Source organism: Epargyreus clarus, unplaced genomic scaffold, assembly GCF_041222505.1.
Source record: "Epargyreus clarus isolate Ecla_fem2 unplaced genomic scaffold, WU_Ecla_fem_2.2 ptg000022l, whole genome shotgun sequence".
In the NCBI taxonomy this organism is placed as follows: domain Eukaryota; kingdom Metazoa; phylum Arthropoda; class Insecta; order Lepidoptera; family Hesperiidae; genus Epargyreus; species Epargyreus clarus.
Window position 1 is genome coordinate 2,519,859 of NW_027332229.1, and position 18,407 is coordinate 2,538,265.

The following is an 18,407-nucleotide window of genomic DNA, read 5'->3' on the forward strand; positions in this document are numbered from 1 at the left end:
AAGTATTTGATTAAAATCACAAATAATAAGTAATGTTGATGAAATAGCCATAGGAAATAGTGAACGCGTCCACATATTCAAAAAAATCTAAAATTTATATAAAGTGGAGCTCACCTGATAAGCAATATTACTTGCTTGTGTTAGGTGAGCCCTTTTTAACATTGTACATCTATGCATTGTACATAGAAAAACATTGGTTACAAATATTTCAAGTATTACACAGTGTGTGTATGTGTGTGTGTGTGTGTGTGTCTGTGTGTGTGTGTGTGTGTGTGTGTGTGATAAAGGACGTCTGTAATCTGTAATTGAAGTTGGCCATTCACGCGTTTTTTGTTACGTTTGTGGATGGGACAGTAATGAGTACATTGATTACCTTTATTATTTTAGCGTTTAGGCTCCATTCAGCGTTGTGAATTAGTGATGTTAATGTTAACATTGTAAGTGAACGATTTACTTTGGTTCGTATCGATCGCAGTAACCTCGTTTTGATAGGTCTTTCTGGGTCGCTCGTGTCTTCTATAGTTGGTTATTTCTTATTCTTATAGATTTTACTTCGCAGAATTGTATTTAGGGTCATGAACGGTCCTGACAAGGTTTGAATTTTCGCCCTCAAGTTTTCAAAGACTGGTTAGGAAAACTACTCGTATTTCATTTGGGGAATCTGGCGAGTGTTTAGCTGTAAGCAGTAAATAATAGTTCGAAAATCCTTCATACTTGCCGAAATAGACATTGTGAACTTCTCTATTCCCTATGAGTAAAATAATTATAGTTAAAAAAACTAAAAAACACGCTTTTATGATAAGATCAACTAAAAAGTAGAAAATAATTTTCAATCTAAGAATCAATTAAGGAACAGTAAATAGTATAATTGTGGAAAAAGTGTGGGGTGCTCCATTTATCAGGTTCGAAAAGCACACATTTATTATAAAAGCGTGTTTTTTAGTTTTTTTAACTATAATTATTTATTAATTTTTAGTATTTCTCGTTATAGCGACCACCATTATTCATCGTTTGTAAAAAAATCAAGTGTCTATCTATTACGATTTAAGAGATAAAGCCCAACGACAGACGAACAGACCGGAGAGGGTTTCGTTTTAACCTTTGAGTACGGAATCCTAAAAATCATTCTACAAGAAGGCATTATAGATATGTTTCAGAACATTTGAGTTATAGGGAAATAACATTACTAAACTAAAAATCACAATATAAAAGTTACGCCTATTGAAACTAAATAGCAATAATTATTTGCAATCTAAAGTGGCGATGAACTTTGCTGAAGGTGCTTGAACAATCTCGCCTCGAAAATCGTTAATCCTGAGGATGTTGATAAGGACAATGGTACAAAATTATTAATGTTTAAAATATTGAATTGTCATCGGTCCTTAATAAGTATGCCAAATTTCGAGTTAATCCGACGTTTTGAAGGGGGTTAAAATCATGTTCAAAGATTCCGTTACATACTAACATACGAACATACCAACATACATACGTCTGAAGCTAATAAAAGCGTGTTAAAAAGATAAAAATTGTAAAGTTTTGGTGATTACAGCAGTTAATAGAATTGCATTAAAACAAACCTCAACTATTTGTAGTCCAAAATTATTTCGCGTATAATTTTTTTGTAAACCGTTACAGTGTTGTAACTAGGTTGGTAAGATGAGCAGCTGCCAGGAACGCAACGTTCAGAGGGTGCTTTTTGTCGGCTACAAAATTATGGTCTTTATGGAGTGTAGAGGTAAGGGGACGTCTCTGTATTTTTTTTATAATAATGGAGTAGCAGACTAGCATGCAGCCCACCTGATGGTAAGTGGCTACTGCCGCCCACCTGTCGTCAGCCACATATGCGCCGCTACCCCTGCGGACTAAGCTGGAACACATCTGAAAGGTCTGTCTCCCTTACGACACCCTTCAAACCGGAACACAGCAGCGCCTAACACTGCTGTTATTAGGTAGAAATAGGTGTGGCGGTTGTGCCGCCGGAGTCGAAACACACCACTTTTAACCATCCAAAAGTGTTCGTCGAAAGTCGTTAAATTCGCACTATCCGTATGCCATGCGCCTGCCGAACCATCACAAATTCAAACATGTGTATAGAACATTTGACTTGTGTAGCTTTTGATAAAGCCAAACGTTTGTCGAGGTTCAGAGTTTGCGGCAACGGCCAACCATATGGACACGACAAACGGGTTGTCATCATAGTATGGACGGGCATGTCATTCCCAATGGGACAACATGCGCCCCAATTTTATCGATAAACCATAATTCTATCAATGGATGGTATTAGTAAATAAATCGCGTCGCCATAGCAAATTGTATGACTACACCTGCTCGCAACAACTTCACAGCGGACTAGCAGTTTAGCGCGGACTATACCTATAAAACCTTCACACAATTACCTGTGTTATATTATTTTACTCTTTGCCTGTGTTGCACCACTACACTTTAGTAGTAAAATACTCTATAAATAAAATACTACGTTGTAATATCAATTTTATGGGCGATAGTGACTAATGACGTCACATTTCAAGCATTAGCTAGTCCTATTATGTAATAAATGTAGGTATGAAATGCATCATCAATGATAAAAATAGCAAGATTTGACAAATCTTATAAAATTCCGTGCGTATCTTTTGATAAAGGCGCAACATCTGATTTACATCTCAAAGGGTATTAAAATCACATGTGAATATGTAAAAATGTATTTAGTTATCAGATCATTCACTTTTTAGGATTCCGTACCCAAAGGCTAAAAACCGAACCCTATTACTAAGTCTCCGCTGTTTGTACGTCTGTTACAGGCACTATCTGTTAAATTGTAATAGATAGGCACTTGAAATTTTTACGAGTTATACGAATGTTTATAGAGTATGTAGGTATAATGATGACCATCGTAAATATTTTCTTTTGCAAATTTGGTGCACAGAACCCTCCGTATAAGAGTATGACACGCACTTGGCCAATTATTATTTATTTGATTCCACGTTAAGCCTTCTGTCTGGTTATCATTGAGTAGCAACCGTTAATCCTCGTCGAAAGTCTTAGGGCCGATTTAAAAACATGTGACTGTTGGCCACCTACCCACTTCTCCGCCGTGAAGTACAATCCAGGTTTTCCCCAGAGAAAGAGACCCATGCCCAGCAGTCCGATGTGAAAGGAGTTGCTCCACAGGCTCGTTATTTATTTATTTATATTTTTTACATCGAAATACCAACTAAACATTACAGATTTTCTTAACTTATGCGTTCAAATAGTTTTACAAGAATTAGCAAGTGATTGAACATAGCTAGCTGTTCTACGAAATACAGCAGGTGCTGTGTAAACAGGTCAATGCTGGTATCCGAAGTCAGGACACCATTAAGCAATGTCAACGCGTGAATCAACGGCGACTCACTAACACTGACGACTGTTGAAGATGGTAGAACCCTTTGTGGTTCGACTCCGGAGGCACCACCGCCACACCTATTTCTACCTAATAACAGCAGTGTTAGGCACTGCTGTGTTCCGGTTTGAAGGGTGTGGTAAGGGAGACAGACTTTTCCGAGGCGTTCCAGCTTAGTCCTCAGGGGTAGCAGCGCATCTGTGGCTGACGTCAGGTAGGAATTCTAATCCTATCTGGGGTTGATTACAGATGTCCATGGGCGGCAGTAGCCACTTACCTTATCAGGTGGACTGCATGCTCGTCTGCTACTCCTATAATATAAAAAAAAAAAAAATATACCAATCTGCACCCCGGAACGGCGAATAGTTTACCCCGACGCACATTACGATTATTAGTATTAGGTCATAGTTATTCATGGTCATATTACTGATTCTTGTATTTGTTACTAACACTAGTTATATAAGTGAAATTGTTACTAACCCATCTATGGACATATCCGAAATAAAAGATTATTATATATACAAATTACGTAATAAATTACACGTTCCCGGAGGCTCGGCACTTGCAACGCTTTTTTATAGAAGGCAGGTTAAAAGGTGGTAGAACCCTCTGTGGTTGAACTCCGGCTGCACCACCGCCACACCTTCTTATAACAGTAGTTAAGCGCTGCTGTGTTCTGGTTTGAAGGGTGTGGTAAGGGTGTCTGCCTTCCTACATCCTTTAAATAAGAACCTTCTTTTCTGAGGCATTCCAGGTTAGCTCTCAGAAGTAGCAGAGCATCTGTGGCCGACTTCAGATAGGAATCTTATCTTCATTGCGGTTTATTACAGATGATTACGCACCTCTGATTTTTCAAAGTTATGTGCGTATTAGAAATTAAGTATCACTTTCTAAATGGTGAAGGAAAACATCGTGAAGAAACCTGCACACCTGAGAGATTTATAAAAAATAAATCTCAAAGGTATGTGAAGTCTACCAATACGCAGTTGGCCAGCGCGGTGGACTATGGCTAATCCTTCTCATTCTGAAAGGAGACCCGTGCCCAGCAGTGGGACAGTAATGTGTTGATGATGATGATGTTGATTATGATTACAGATGAACATTAGCGGCAGTAGCCACTTACCATCAGGTGAACTGATATTGTGAAACTTAGCATTGATCATTTGTTATTTTGTTTTCTGGTAATGTGGGAAAAGAAAAAACACAAATGGAGTTAAAATATTTATTGGAACAGAATATTTTATCTACAGTTTCAACCTTTAAACTTTTAAATACTTACACTTACAGTAATATTCATACATTTGACATCGCCCAAAATGGAATGATATTTGCGCACAGATAATAAAACTTGATTCGAATTTCGAACTGTCAGAAAAAAAATCAATTTAAAATAATCTCCTTTAACAATCACCTTCCATTTTCAAAAACAGTTTTAATTATTTTATCTCGTTTTAAATAAACAAAAAGTTTAGAAAATCCAAAAGTACACGACTCATAATGCTCATTTAATTATGAAATATAAAAAAAAAAACTTAAGTCGTTCAAAATTAATTGCCGAAAAAACAGCAAAAAAAATTAACTCAAATGATGGTTTTTTCCACAAGTTACAGTGTTTTCAGGTTTCACACATGACGGACAGGAAAGTTTTTTGACCTATTTTGGTGTTTTTTTCCAATTCTATTGCAGTAAATCAATTTTTAAAAAGTATGGAATTAATCTCCATTAAATTATCTCGACAATAGTATGCAAAATATCTTGATTCCGTGAACTATCAAGGCTATAATAATAAAAATAGCCGCCAAAATGAAGCGAAAAAAATTTTTCGATCGTAAAGCACTCTGATGCTTCGCATCATGAGTCGTGCAAATTCTTTTTTTGTTTCAACATTATATTACATTTTATTTATAACAGATTTTATTATAATACAGTAAATTAATATTTTATAGGAGAAATATTAGCTATTTTTTGCATTCGTAAATAAAACAATTTTATTGTTTTTATATCTTAAAAGCAGAAGAAATTACATTTGTTTTTATATTACAATCAGCGACTTCTCAGCTATTATTTATGTCATCTTGTTGCCCTGGAACAAAGAAAAAATATTATTATCTATACAAAGAAATATTTAAGTATCTGTGAAAAAAAACCCGCCAAATCATAATGTCATATATGTTTAATCTGTAAAAAAAATCCCGCCAAATCATAATGTCATATATGTTTAATCTGTAAAAAAATACCAACAAATCATAATGTCATATATTTTTAAGTATCTGTGAAAAAATCCCGCCAAAGCATTATGTCCTAACCTCCTAACTTTTTATAGCATAGAAATAGTGAACGAGCATGTAGTTTGACTAATGGTAATTATATTTTGTCATCTTCCTTACCACACCCTTCAAATACAGCGGTGTTTTACACTGTTGTTAATTTGTTATACAAGACGTCCCCATTTAGTCTTCTGAAGTCATTCTGTAGTATAGTCCGCGTAAAACTGCTAGTCCGCCCTGAATATAGAAATGAATCGCGTCGCCATAGCAAATTGTATGACTACACCTGCTCGCAACAACTTCAGAGCGGACTAGTAGTTTGGCGCGGACTATAACATCAGATGGACTGCATGCTTGTGTGCTACTTCATACATTATAAACAATTGGACATAAATAAAATATACGCCATTTTTATCAATTGTTATCTTAATTAATTGTAATCGGTCCTTGATTCCCGTACTGTTCAAAAATATAATAAATATGACCGTTCTAAGACGGTAAAAAGAGTTCGTTTCCGTTACATATCCAGATACATACATACATACCTACAGGTGAAGCCATATATTAGTAAAGATTACTCACTCCTAACAAGAAAATGTGACCAGTTTTGATAATTGAAATTGTCACTGTCATTTTCGTGTTTGAAAAATATAAAAAAAAATGTAGTTTTTAGATCATTTACAAATGAAACGATATGTCTCCGCACTTTTTCTTCGATTTCGTGTCTTAACTGCGCATGTCGGCATTGTTCTGCGTAAATTACACCATGACAGCCATTAAATGGCTGATAAAACTGTCAGCCGTTTAAGCCATTTAATGGCTTCCTTCAATTACAAGGCGGTGAGATATCTACACTTATCTATGAGTACTGCAAAGTAGGTAAAAATCGAGTTCAAAGATTCTGTAACATACATACATACATGTGGGAGAATGCTTCATTTCATATATATAAATATTCCGTTTTTAAAATCACATGATATTAATTTCGAACTACCGCTCCGTATTAACAATTGGCTACCTGTATCATGGTATAAAAAAGGGGCGCGCAACTGTCAACAGATCAGAAGTTGTCCAATAGTGGGCACGGCACGGTGGTGCTCTGAACTGTTTGGTGTTTTGCTTGGGTGTTATTGTTACTATGGTGGCATTAACGCTTATTCATTTGATTATTTTAACTATATTTTTTATAAATATTGGTTAAATTAGTTGAATCGAAATACCATTGTAGATCTACCTACCGGCGCGCCCACATACATACATACATACATACATACATACATACATACATACAGGTGAAGCTAATACACAACTTATACTATTAACTTATAAAACGCACAATAAATTAAACAAATTTCATTGAGTAGTGTTCAAATGGTTATTTTAAACTCCCGCCGGCACACGCCGAGGCGTACAGCGTATTCGCTTCTCTATAAATAGACCGCTTATGTAAAACGGTGGATAGGATCAAGGTGACTGTGCCAAGGACTCGACAAACGTAACCCACTGTGGTACGACTCCGGCGGTACCACCGCCACACCTCTGCCTAATAACAGCAGTGTTGAGCGCTGCTGTGTTCTGATTTAATGGGTGTGGTAAGGGAACACTTTTCTAAGATGTTCCTGCTTGGTCCTCAAGGTTGCGTCTGTGGCTGATTTTAGGTTGGGATCTTATCTTATTTGACGTTGATTAAATATTTCTATGGAAAGCAGCATAGATTAGTAAAGATACTTCGCCGCCTTGAAATTGAATGAAGCCGTAAATGGCTTATTATAATAAGTTCTTTTTTTGAATTCTTGACAAAAAAAAACATTTTTAGAGAAAATTTACGAATAAATAACTAATACTGCGTAATTTACATGATAATTAAATAATTTATAATAATAATTTCAAATATTTTAGGGACATTTTAGCACGGAGACGTGGCAAAACTTTTTACGCAACTATTTCAATTCTCAAAACTGGGTACATTTTCTTGTTAGGAGTGAGTAATCTTTACTAATCTATGGACAGCAGAGATAAAATTCCATCAAGTGGAGTTGGTTTCTTTTCTTATAATATAGGAGTAGCAGACGAGCATGCAGTCCACCTGATGGTAAGTAGCTACTGCTGCCCATGGACATCTGTGATTAACCCCAGATAGGATGAAATGATTCCTACCTGAGGTAAATATTACTACTCCAATCTTATAAAATAAATCAGGCAACTGATACACCAACTATTTCTGCCTTATAACAGCAGTGTAGTTCTGCTATCTTCTGCTTTTTTATATTGTACTGAACTAGCAAACGAATTATGCAGTCCACCTGATGATAAGTGGCTACTGTCGTCCATGGGTATCTGTTTATAAATTTATAAATAATTTATTTCGATTCAATATTGAAACAAAACTTTCCTGAACTATGATGATTTTTAAAAGATGGTGGTAGGCCCCAAGGACATACTTTTCCGAGGCGTTCCAGCTTACTCCTCACGACCTCAAGTAGAAATATCTTATCCTATCTGGGGTTGATTACAGTTGTCCATGGGCGGCAGTAGCCACTTACCATCAGGTGGACTGCATGCTCGTCTGCTACTCCTATTATATAAAAAAAGGAACACAGGAATGCGTAACATAAAAATAAACACTATATAGGGCGACAAACTTTTGTTATGAACTCTTCCTTATATATAAATATAATTAATTATCATTTTGCACATGTCTTATATTGAAATGATCGCCTTAATTACTCTCATATGGGTGAACCACTGAGATAAACTCATAACGTGATATGTGACACATATTTGTTATTTATATGCACGTTACAAACAAAACAATGATAAATATATACAGATAATATTATAAATATTACTAATAATAGTAATTAATAAAATTAATAATTAAAAAAGACAACTGCTTGAAAATAATAAATTGTAAGAGGGAGGAAATGCACTAGAGCAGGGCTTCCCAATCTTTTGTAACCCGCGGCGCAGTTACAAGTTTAATATTCTTTTACGGCGCCCTGTCCTAGCTAACTATTTGAAGAAGACAGTCGAAAGAAATAGGTAACTACAATAATAGTAGTTACCTTAGGTTGATCGAAACGAAATTTAAAACACCACAATATGAAATTGTACAATACGTTATTATAAAATAATTTAAACGGAAAACAAGAAGAAAGACTTGAGGATAACAAAAATAAAATACGATATGTATTCAGTCAAATCAATGTGAAGGGTGAGCTAAGTGATCTCCGCGCAGTTTTTCCAAGCGGGGAATATCACTTGGCACTGCTATTCTCATTTCTTGCTCCACATTGATCCTTAGCGATATTTGTTCTTTATCACAGCTACATCTGAAAAACCCAGCTTCACATAGATATGATGTTGCAAATGGAATGAAATTTTTTAAAGCTTTGTATGTTAAATTTGGATATTCATTTTGAATCGATAACCAAAACGCCAATATTTGTGGTGTCCAATGATTAGAGGATCGACTCACGGCGCCCCTCTTTACTTTCTACGGCGCACCAGGGCGCCGCGGCGCACACTTTGGGAACCCCTGCACTAGAGGGAGACTATTGCACTCCCACAATTTAGACGAATCCAACGACACCTCATATGTTAAAATCCGCAGAGTTATTGCGTAAGACATACGAGTACTACACGAGTACTACACTAGGTACATATATACATACAGTCGAAAAACATTACGAGCGTAAAACTGCGGAGGCGCAGTCGGGTATAAATTAGCAAAAAAAAATTATTGATTGGTATACATCACATTGTATTATTAGGTATTTATATCGTTGTCCCTGTAGTTCCGGGACTAGAATAGGGCTACGGTAACTCCTGCCTGTCGTAAGAGGCGACTAAAAGGGGGCTTCCGGGGTTGCGGGCGGCAAGAGTGGGAGCTCTAGCCGTCCAGTAAGCGATCCCGGGAAGGACGGCGGTATGTGTGGTCGCATAGCCTCGTGTACACCAAATGGTGCGGGAGGGAGCGAAAACTGCTGCTCCAGGGCAGAGCCCGATCGGGGCATCGCGTTTGGAGGACTCCGGTTGCGTTCCGTCGGAGATCCCGGAGTTCTCCAACAAGCGTTGAGGACGGCCACCGGGGGGGTTTTAGTGCGGTAAGAATTCCACATAACCCGGCGTCGCTCCCACGTCGTCGGGTACCTTTTGAAGGTTTCCCCTTGTTAAGAAAAAAAAAAAATATATCGTAAAATGTCTCTCAATCCGTAAAACTATAATATGATAGTTAGCGTTAGGGTTGTTGCGAATATCAGCATCAGCATCAGCATCCGCTGATTATCAGCTTTCTTTTAAATATCAGCATCAGCATCCGCATCCGCAACAAAAGATGCTGATATTTAATGCTGATATTGAAATTGTAACGTGTTCGTTGAAGGCGGGACCGAGCTTAAATCACGTGGAGTTTAAGCCAATCACAGAAGTTTATAAACACAAGTTGTCATCAAACAATCATTCGATTGTATTGACAACGTAATTTGGTCAGACATGAATAACTTTCGATCATAGTTCAATCAATCAATAACAGAATTATGTACTCAATTCATAATGCCACATCCAGTGAAAAGTGCAATATGACCAAATATTTCGTTATTGAACAAAGATAGACACAGTGTAGTATTTGTAAATAAAATAACAAATAAATGCCGACTTCTGTGTCACTGCAGAGTGGAGGGTAGCTGAAGTGGGTGTTGGTTTGGTACATGGTTCTGAAGTTGGTGCTAAATATATTTCGTTGGATAACGGCGTAAACAGCGTGTTCAATATGAGCGCCGGCTTCGGAGATATGTGCTGAGCCAAAATTTTGTTTCAGTTGATTTTTGCTTTGTAGTGACATGGAAGTCGATTGTATTTTTTAATTAATTTTTTTTCACCTTTTTTAGTGATGACATACTAAAAATCTTACAAATGCACTAGTCGCCCTTACGATTTTTGAAAGTTCCCCTCGATTTCTCTGGTCTGCCATCATCAGCCATCATCTGCCATCATCATCATTTTCTTATATTGGAACTACTTTGGAAATATCTTTTTCTCCAACAAAATAAAAATCATCCAGTTCGGTTCATAAACGACGAAGTTATCCGCGAACAAACATAAAAAAGACATATGGTAGAATTGAGAAACCTCCTCATTTTGTGAAGATGGTTAAAAAAGACTATTCTCGTAAGGGACGTACAAATACCTCAGTATAAAATATATTTATTATTTAGTATTTTTAAATATCAGCATCAGCATCAGCATCAGCTGATATTAATCTGAAAAAATCAGCATCAGCATCAGCATCAGCTGATCTAGTAAAAACCTGCATCAGCAACAACCCTGGTTAGCGTAACGTAAATCGCAACCATTTCCGTTACATTATCGTTTCACCAATCACCAAATCTCACGGCGCTTCTAAAGAAGTAAAATGACAATAAAATACGTACTATAAAATAGTATTTACCGCATCACGAGTAATAAGTATTTCGTTCCGTCGACGAGAGAGACCGATTTACTCATTTTGTAGTTGGCGTCATTAGCACGTGACGACACTATGTGTATGTAGGTATGTTTATGTGTGCATAAGACATGGATGTCATACTTGAAATTTTGTTGATAAAATTTAAAAGGGAGTTAAAAAAGCGTTCAACGGGAAAGGTAAACACCTTTTTTGTTTTTTTCGTGGGGAAAGCCTGCATGGGTTCCTCTCAGGTGGTCCGTGGTCCCGACAAAGGGTGTCAGAGGAACACCGTGGGGTTTTAGCTCGTAGGAGTCCGGCGTATCCTCTCCGCTGCCCCCGGGGCTAAGAACCCATACTAGGTTTCTCCGCGAAGAAAGGGGGTAATACCACTAATACCGCTACAATCACTTCTAGCGTAAAGCAGTGTAAGTTTCGAAGGAACAGTGTGGGTGCCGGCTTACTTACATATGATACGACTATCTCAGGAGTGGAAGCGCACTGTGTACGGTTTCAGGTAAAACCCCTCTTCTATCATAGATTAGTAAAGATTACTCACTCCTAACAAGAAAATGTACCCAGTTTTGAGAATTGAAATAGATGCGTAAAAAAGATTTACCACGTCGCCGTGCTAAAATGCCCCTAAAATATTTGAAAGAATTATTTATTTATTATGTTAATTACGCAGTATTAGTTATTTATTCGTAAATTTTCTCTAAAAATGTTTTTATTTGTCAAGCATTCAAAAAAAGAACTTACTAATAAGCCGTTTGTGGCTTCATTCAATTTCAAGGCGGCGAAGTATCTTTACTAATCTATGTCTTCTATATAGAGTTGCTTACAGTTGTCTATGGGTGGTAGCAGCAACTTACATCAGGTGCACTGCATTCTCATTTGCTACTTGTAAACTTTACAAAAAATATGACAAGACCAGACGTTATTCGTTAAAAGGATCATGACTTTTTCGAAAGCAATATTCAAAATTTCAAATCGACAACCCTAAAGCACGTGCTCAGTCAAATTATACACAGTAGGTACACGTGTTAAAAATAATGCGTTGTATACTACAAATTAACTACACTACAATGTAAACTATATTTTCAAATCTTCATTGATCTATATTAAAATAAACTACCGAAACCCGACAATACTGATTGCGTCTTTGTCCGAATTAGAGAGTTGTATGAGCCCTCTCCCAATTTCTTTGGGAATTTCGCAATAAAACAATGTAGGTACATATAAAAATATTATAGTTTAAAAAACTAAAAACCACGCTAATATCGCACAAGGGAAATTGTTAATCCTCACGATCCTGATGAAGAGAATGGGATAAAATTATTAAAATCGTGTATTGTCATTGGTTCTTGATAATTGTTGAAAATTTCAAGTTAATCTGACTGTTCAAGTGGGTAAAAGTGGGTTCAAGATTCCGCTTCATAATTTTTTTATAATAGGAGTAGCAGACGAGCCGTCCACCTGATGGTAAGTGGTTATTGCCGCATAGGGATATCTGTAATCAACCCCAGATAGGATTAGATTCCTACCTGAGGTCGGCCCTGAGGACTAAGTTGGAACGCCTCGGAAAAGTATGTCTCCTTACCACACCCTTCAAACCGGAACACAGTAGCGCTAACACTGCTGTTATTAGGCAGAAGGAGGTGTGTCGGTGTTGCCGCCGGAGTCGAACCACAGAGGGTTCTACCACCTCCAAAATTACGTAATAACTCCACAAGAACGCAGTTATTCTATAACACTAACAAACTATAACTATTTTAAATCTTTGAAAAGATAATATTATTATACAACAGTTATATAAACCAACACGTAGCGACATCTGGTATGAAAATCGAGAACTCAAACAAGTTGTATTGAGATGATGACTTCTAGCGCCCTCTATGATTTATATGGAAACTAAAATCAACTGAAACATCGTTCATCGTAGTTCATAAACATTCTTATAGATGGCGTTAGAATCGGTTGCTATAAGTATTTCATGTTATTGGTATTTAAACAACTTCAAAAAAATATATTCGGTATTTGAAATGAAATGAAATAAAATGAAATATATTTATTTTGTATAGGCCAACGACGGCACTTACAAATTGTCAGTTACAATATTTTTCCTAAACTACTACCGGATCGGAATGCGACCTCTACTGAGAAGATCCGGTAAGAAACTCAGTGGGTTTGTCTTTTTTTTAATAATAATAATTATTCTCTTTTTTTTTAATGCCATCATTTTTACATATAATTAATAAAACATTATTTGACCGCTACGTCTGTATGTATATTCGTATGTCCACTTATTTCTCTAAAAAACTCGTATGGGACTCAAATACTAGGACCACTAGTATGGGACAGTCATTACGGTCCTGTACTAGTTTTTCAGCTAAACTATAAGCCATTGTGCAACTGCTATCTTAGTTTCTGCCAAAACTTTTTACCACGCTTTTATTAGCTTGGGTTGTATGTATGTATGTAACGGAATCTTTGAACTAGATTTTTACCCACTTTGAACGGTCTGATTAATTTAAAATTTTGAACAATTATCAAGAATTGATGACAATACACGATTTTAATAATTTTATCCCATTCCCCTCATCAGGATCGTCAGGAATCAGGATTAACGCTGTTCCTTGTGCGATTTTAGTGTGGTTTCTAGTTTTTAAACTATAATTTATTTATACTCATAAAAAGATAAATAAAGAGCTGGAATAGATTAAAAAACTTATTGGCGCAGTCTGATAAGTTACACTTAATTTTTTTACATTTATTTTATTCAATACATGAAATGAAAATACTTAATAAAAGAAGTGTAAAATCTGACGCAGTCAAAGGAGCTCATAAGAATATTAATGGTCAAGTTTATCAGATATGTTTCAGTTGGACAAAAATGTGCCACCAATTTTTGGCTAAAATTGAAACTTGAAAAGTTTGGGTTGAAATTGAAAATAAAAAATTAGGTCAAAACTCAATCAGTGGTCAGTCACATCTATTATGGCCCTGTAGTTCCAGGGCCAGAATAGGGTAACAGTATCAGGCCTTGTAAGAGACGACTAAAAGGGGGCTTCCGGAGTTGCAGGTGGCAAGAGTGGAAGCTCTAACTACCCGGCCAGTGACGCCAGGCAAGCAACGCCAAGGATAGCCACGAGGGGGTATCAGTGCGGTAAAAGTCCCACATAACCCGGCATTACTCCCACAGCATCAGGTACCTTTAGATTTCCCCCTCATCAAAAAGACTTTTTAATTATTAAGTATTTCCCCCTCTTAAAAAAATTATTATAGGCTATAGATTTTTATTCTTACCCAAGTGCGAGAGATCCAGATGAGGGTCTCATTGCTAAGTCTGGGCCCGATGAGGGGGTTCATTTGCGCCATGTACGCACACAGCCAGCTGGAAAATAGATACATATGTATATTAATTGATGGTGCATTAGTATTGTATTATATAAAACTGCAGTGATAGCCTAGTGGTTAAGAAACGCGGCCTCTCAATCGAGGGGTCCGAGGTTCAAATCCCAGGCACGCACCTCTGATTTTCAAATTTATGTGCGTATTAGAAATTAATTATCACTTGCTTAAAAAACGGTGAAGGAAAACATCGTGAGGAAACCTGCATACCTGAGAGATTTATAAAAAAATCTTAAAGGTATGTGAAGACTATGGCCTAATCCTTCTCATTCTGAGAGGAGACCCGTGCCCAGCAGTGGGACAGTAATGGGTTGATGATGATGATGATGATGATATAAAACTAGCTGACCCGGCAAACTTTGTACCGCCTCAAAATCTATTTATCAAATATATTTCATATAAAAAATAGCCTATGTTACTCGTGGATAATGTCTCATACATTGATCTATAACTAAAGATCCGCCACAAGCGGGCAAAACTTGAAACATACAAAATACGGCAAGTGGTGTAAAACGACTCCAGCCAAGTCCAGTCGCTCTCGCGCGGCGTAGTAATACACACGAATGTCACTGAACACGTTAAACGTCATTATTTTGAATTTAAAGCCTCAAAATGCCTTCTTGTGCAATGCATAAATGCAAAAATTATGTTCGAAAAAGAAACAAACTTCATGGAATCACCTATCACACGTAAATGAAGAGAAATTATTAAATTTTGTTTATTTTTCGTGTTCGATCCGCCATGATTACGTGAGTAACCAGAAAGAGACAAAGTATGTTTTTGTCAATGAAAGTGATAAAGACGCAAAATGCATGGTCATAGATCAACAGAACAGAAGTGACATTTTATTAAATCTGACGATGTTCATATGTCGTATGTTATAGTTTAAGATCCCACTGCTTAATTTTTATATTAGTGTGTTTTTAGTCAAAATATAACATTTTATGGTTTATTTTAATAAAATAAAATCGATATATGGGAAATTCTGTATCCTAATCTTTAAATTTCCTTCGATACCTGTGGTAAATAATAAAAAATATTACCATAAAATTTATATAGGATAGTATACGGTATTTTAAAATTTCTTTAATTTAATAAATATTTCAATCATTAAGGTCGTATTTCTTCCTTAACCTAAACATAATTTAATAAACAATCTTTGTATAGCCAGAAATTAATCCTCAAAAAAACCACGGTAAAATTAGAATCTTATATATAAAATTCTCATGTCACAATGTTAGTTACTGTACCTACTCCTGCGAAACGGCTTTACTGATTTTCACCAAAATTTATATGCATATTCAGTAAGTCTGAGAATTGGCTACTATCTATTTTTCATATCTCTTAAGTGATAAGGGTTGTTCACCCTTAACATTTTTTTTATTTATATGGCAACACAATGTTTGCTGGGTCAGCTAGTACATTTATAAAATTTACACAACTTTGCAATTATTGGTCGTGTGTAAAATAAAACTGATAATAATAAACATAGATTAGTAAAGATACTTCGCCGCCTTGAAATTGAAATAAGCCAGAAACGGCTTAATAGTAAGTTCTTTTTTGAATTCTTGTCAAATAAAAACATTTTTAGAGAAAATTTACGAATAAATAACTAATACTGCGTAATTTACATAATAAATAAATAATTATTTCAAATATTTTAGAGACATTTTAGCACGGAGACGTGGCAAAACTTTTTTACGCAACTATTTCAATTCTCAAAACTGGGTACATTTTCTTGTTAGGAGTGAGTAATATTTACTAATCTATGATAATAAATATAAACAATTTTTAAATCGTATATTTGAAACCAGTCGATACATCTGTATAGATACATTCTTTCAAATTATATTTTTATATAATAATAATTTATTTAGTTAAACTGTACTATAACATTTCTACGTAAACGACATACTAAAACTATTATCGACAGTTTTGGACATTTTTTACCTTCTGTTCCATTATTTCTTTGTCTTTGACAAGCATGCGGATCAATGGGAAAGCCACCATACGTCCCGTTTTTACGGGACAGTCCCTTTTTTCGATGCTTCGTGCCGTTGTCTCCGAAATGAACCGTTGCCATTGTCAATTAAGTAACAGTAAATAGTATAATTGTGAAAAAAAAACATGGGGTGCTCCATTTATCAGTTTTCATAAAGCGCCCCACATTTTTTGCACAATTATACTATTTACTGTTCCTTAAATGATACTTATATTGAAAATTATTTTCTACTTTTTAGTTAATTTGATCATAAAAGCGTGTTTTTTATTATTTTTAACTATATTTTTTCAAGTAAAAAGTATTTGACATAAAAAAAAACGATGTCCCGTTTTGACTGAAGTAATCATTGGTCACTATATTCCATGGTCAATATTTACGTTTGCGTACACTTGAAACGCAAGGTCAAACACTAGTTGTCTTTTTTTATCACATTGTTCTAATAGCTCTGTCCCTTATAGAACATTTGTCTATGTAGTTAAAGGTAAGTAAATTAAAAAACGTGCATGTGTGCTATCAAAGCAGTTTCGCTCAAGTTTTCTCTTAAGTTAGTGGGCGTATAACGTGTCTAGTATAAAATGTCATTGGTCTCATATAAGCATCTCCCAGTACCAAATCTTGGTAATATGAACATAGGAAAGTTTCACACTGCTGTTATAGGGCAGAAATAGGTGTGGCAGAGGTGTTTTTTGGGGAAGAACTTGGAAATGTTTTGCAACCTTCAACTTCAACCAACTTCATATTATTTGCTATTATTATTATTCTCATAATAATCATGACATTCAGCGTGCTATCTTACTAAATTAAGCATTAAGTTCTTCTTAAACACAGTTTTATTATGTTTATTCAACAAATTTTATGCCTTAGTATGGCCATTTTTACCATATTTGGAAGTACAGACTTGTAGTGTACATATGACGCCTAGTACTACAAGCTAGGTTAAGTTAAGTCAGTTAAGTAGTAATTATAATAAAGTATTAGTTGAGACACCTCTTGCAATATACAAGACCCTGAGGCCTTACACAAGGCTACTTCTATTACTTCTACTAGGAAAACAACATTGAAAATATACTTACAACAACCAGCACGTCGCAGCTGTTAGCATCAACACCACTTGGATGATTCTAGAATTAGAAAAGAAGATAACATTTAACAAAAATATACGGGAACTCTAAAAAGGTTGAAGTTGAATCATCCACAATACTTACCCTCTGTTGGGTCCCTTAGGGGCGAAGAAGGGGCATACGATACCAATAATGCCCCAGAAGACGGTGAAAACGGTGATAGGCACGAAAGAGGCACCCATTTTGGGCTAAAATTCGATTTATTTCACGAATTTATTTTCTCAAACAAATATCAGCTGCCCCAAAATGGTGGACTATGCTGAAAAGTTGGTAGCATTGACCGTCTAAAGTCATATGACAATTATGATCGGATACTCGTATTAATTTCTGTACCTATAAAATTCAAGGACCTACTCAAAATATTGTTGAAAAACGGGGATTTTATGTCTTTTACTACTATTTCAATTTTCGGATGTCTAAATAAATATTTTTTTATTATGCAGGTACAATAAATTTCATCTAAGTATTGGAATAACATAAAATAAATATAAGGCTGGATAACATCTAACAGGGATGATAAAAATATAGAAATAATGGTTATGTTTTATACGAGGTTTATTTTATAAAGTTATGTAGTTTTGCAGAGTTGGTTTATTTTTATTTTATAAAGATCTTAGGGTTATTATTATTTATTCTACAATTATTATTGTCAAATTCTAGGTGTCATCAAATGCCAATTGATTAAAATATAAATTCAGGATGTTTTAATAAATAACAATTTATATTGAAATACTTCATAGGAAATGTTCAATTTAATGTAACTATAGGAATTATTCGTAATTTT

The 18,407-nt window shown here is 35.5% G+C and overlaps 1 protein-coding gene across 1 annotated transcript; it reads right to left on the reverse strand.

The window, feature by feature from the left end:
• Positions 1-5,338: 5,338 nt before the first annotated feature.
• LOC140751255 (V-type proton ATPase subunit e 2) lies at positions 5,339-17,898 on the reverse strand. Its single transcript, XM_073085143.1, has 4 exons — positions 17,708-17,898; positions 17,576-17,623; positions 14,396-14,483; positions 5,339-5,462 (listed from the first exon to the last, which is right to left on the reverse strand). Exons 1-4 carry the CDS (start codon positions 17,803-17,805, stop codon positions 5,445-5,447), a joined length of 252 nt encoding a protein of 83 aa, XP_072941244.1. The 5' UTR covers positions 17,806-17,898; the 3' UTR covers positions 5,339-5,444.
• Positions 17,899-18,407: the final 509 nt, after the last annotated feature.

Coding starts and splice junctions, on each gene's coding strand:
- LOC140751255 (XM_073085143.1), bottom strand. CDS start 17,805: ATGGGTGCCTCTTTCGTGCCTATCACCGTTTTCACCGTCTTCTGGGGC. Junction 17,624..17,707: donor CCTAAGGGACCCAACAGAGG/GTAAGTATTGTG, acceptor TTCTAATTCTAG/AATCATCCAAGTGGTGTTGA. Junction 14,484..17,575: donor GCTGCGACGTGCTGGTTGTT/GTAAGTATATTT, acceptor TCTATTTTCCAG/CTGGCTGTGTGCGTACATGG.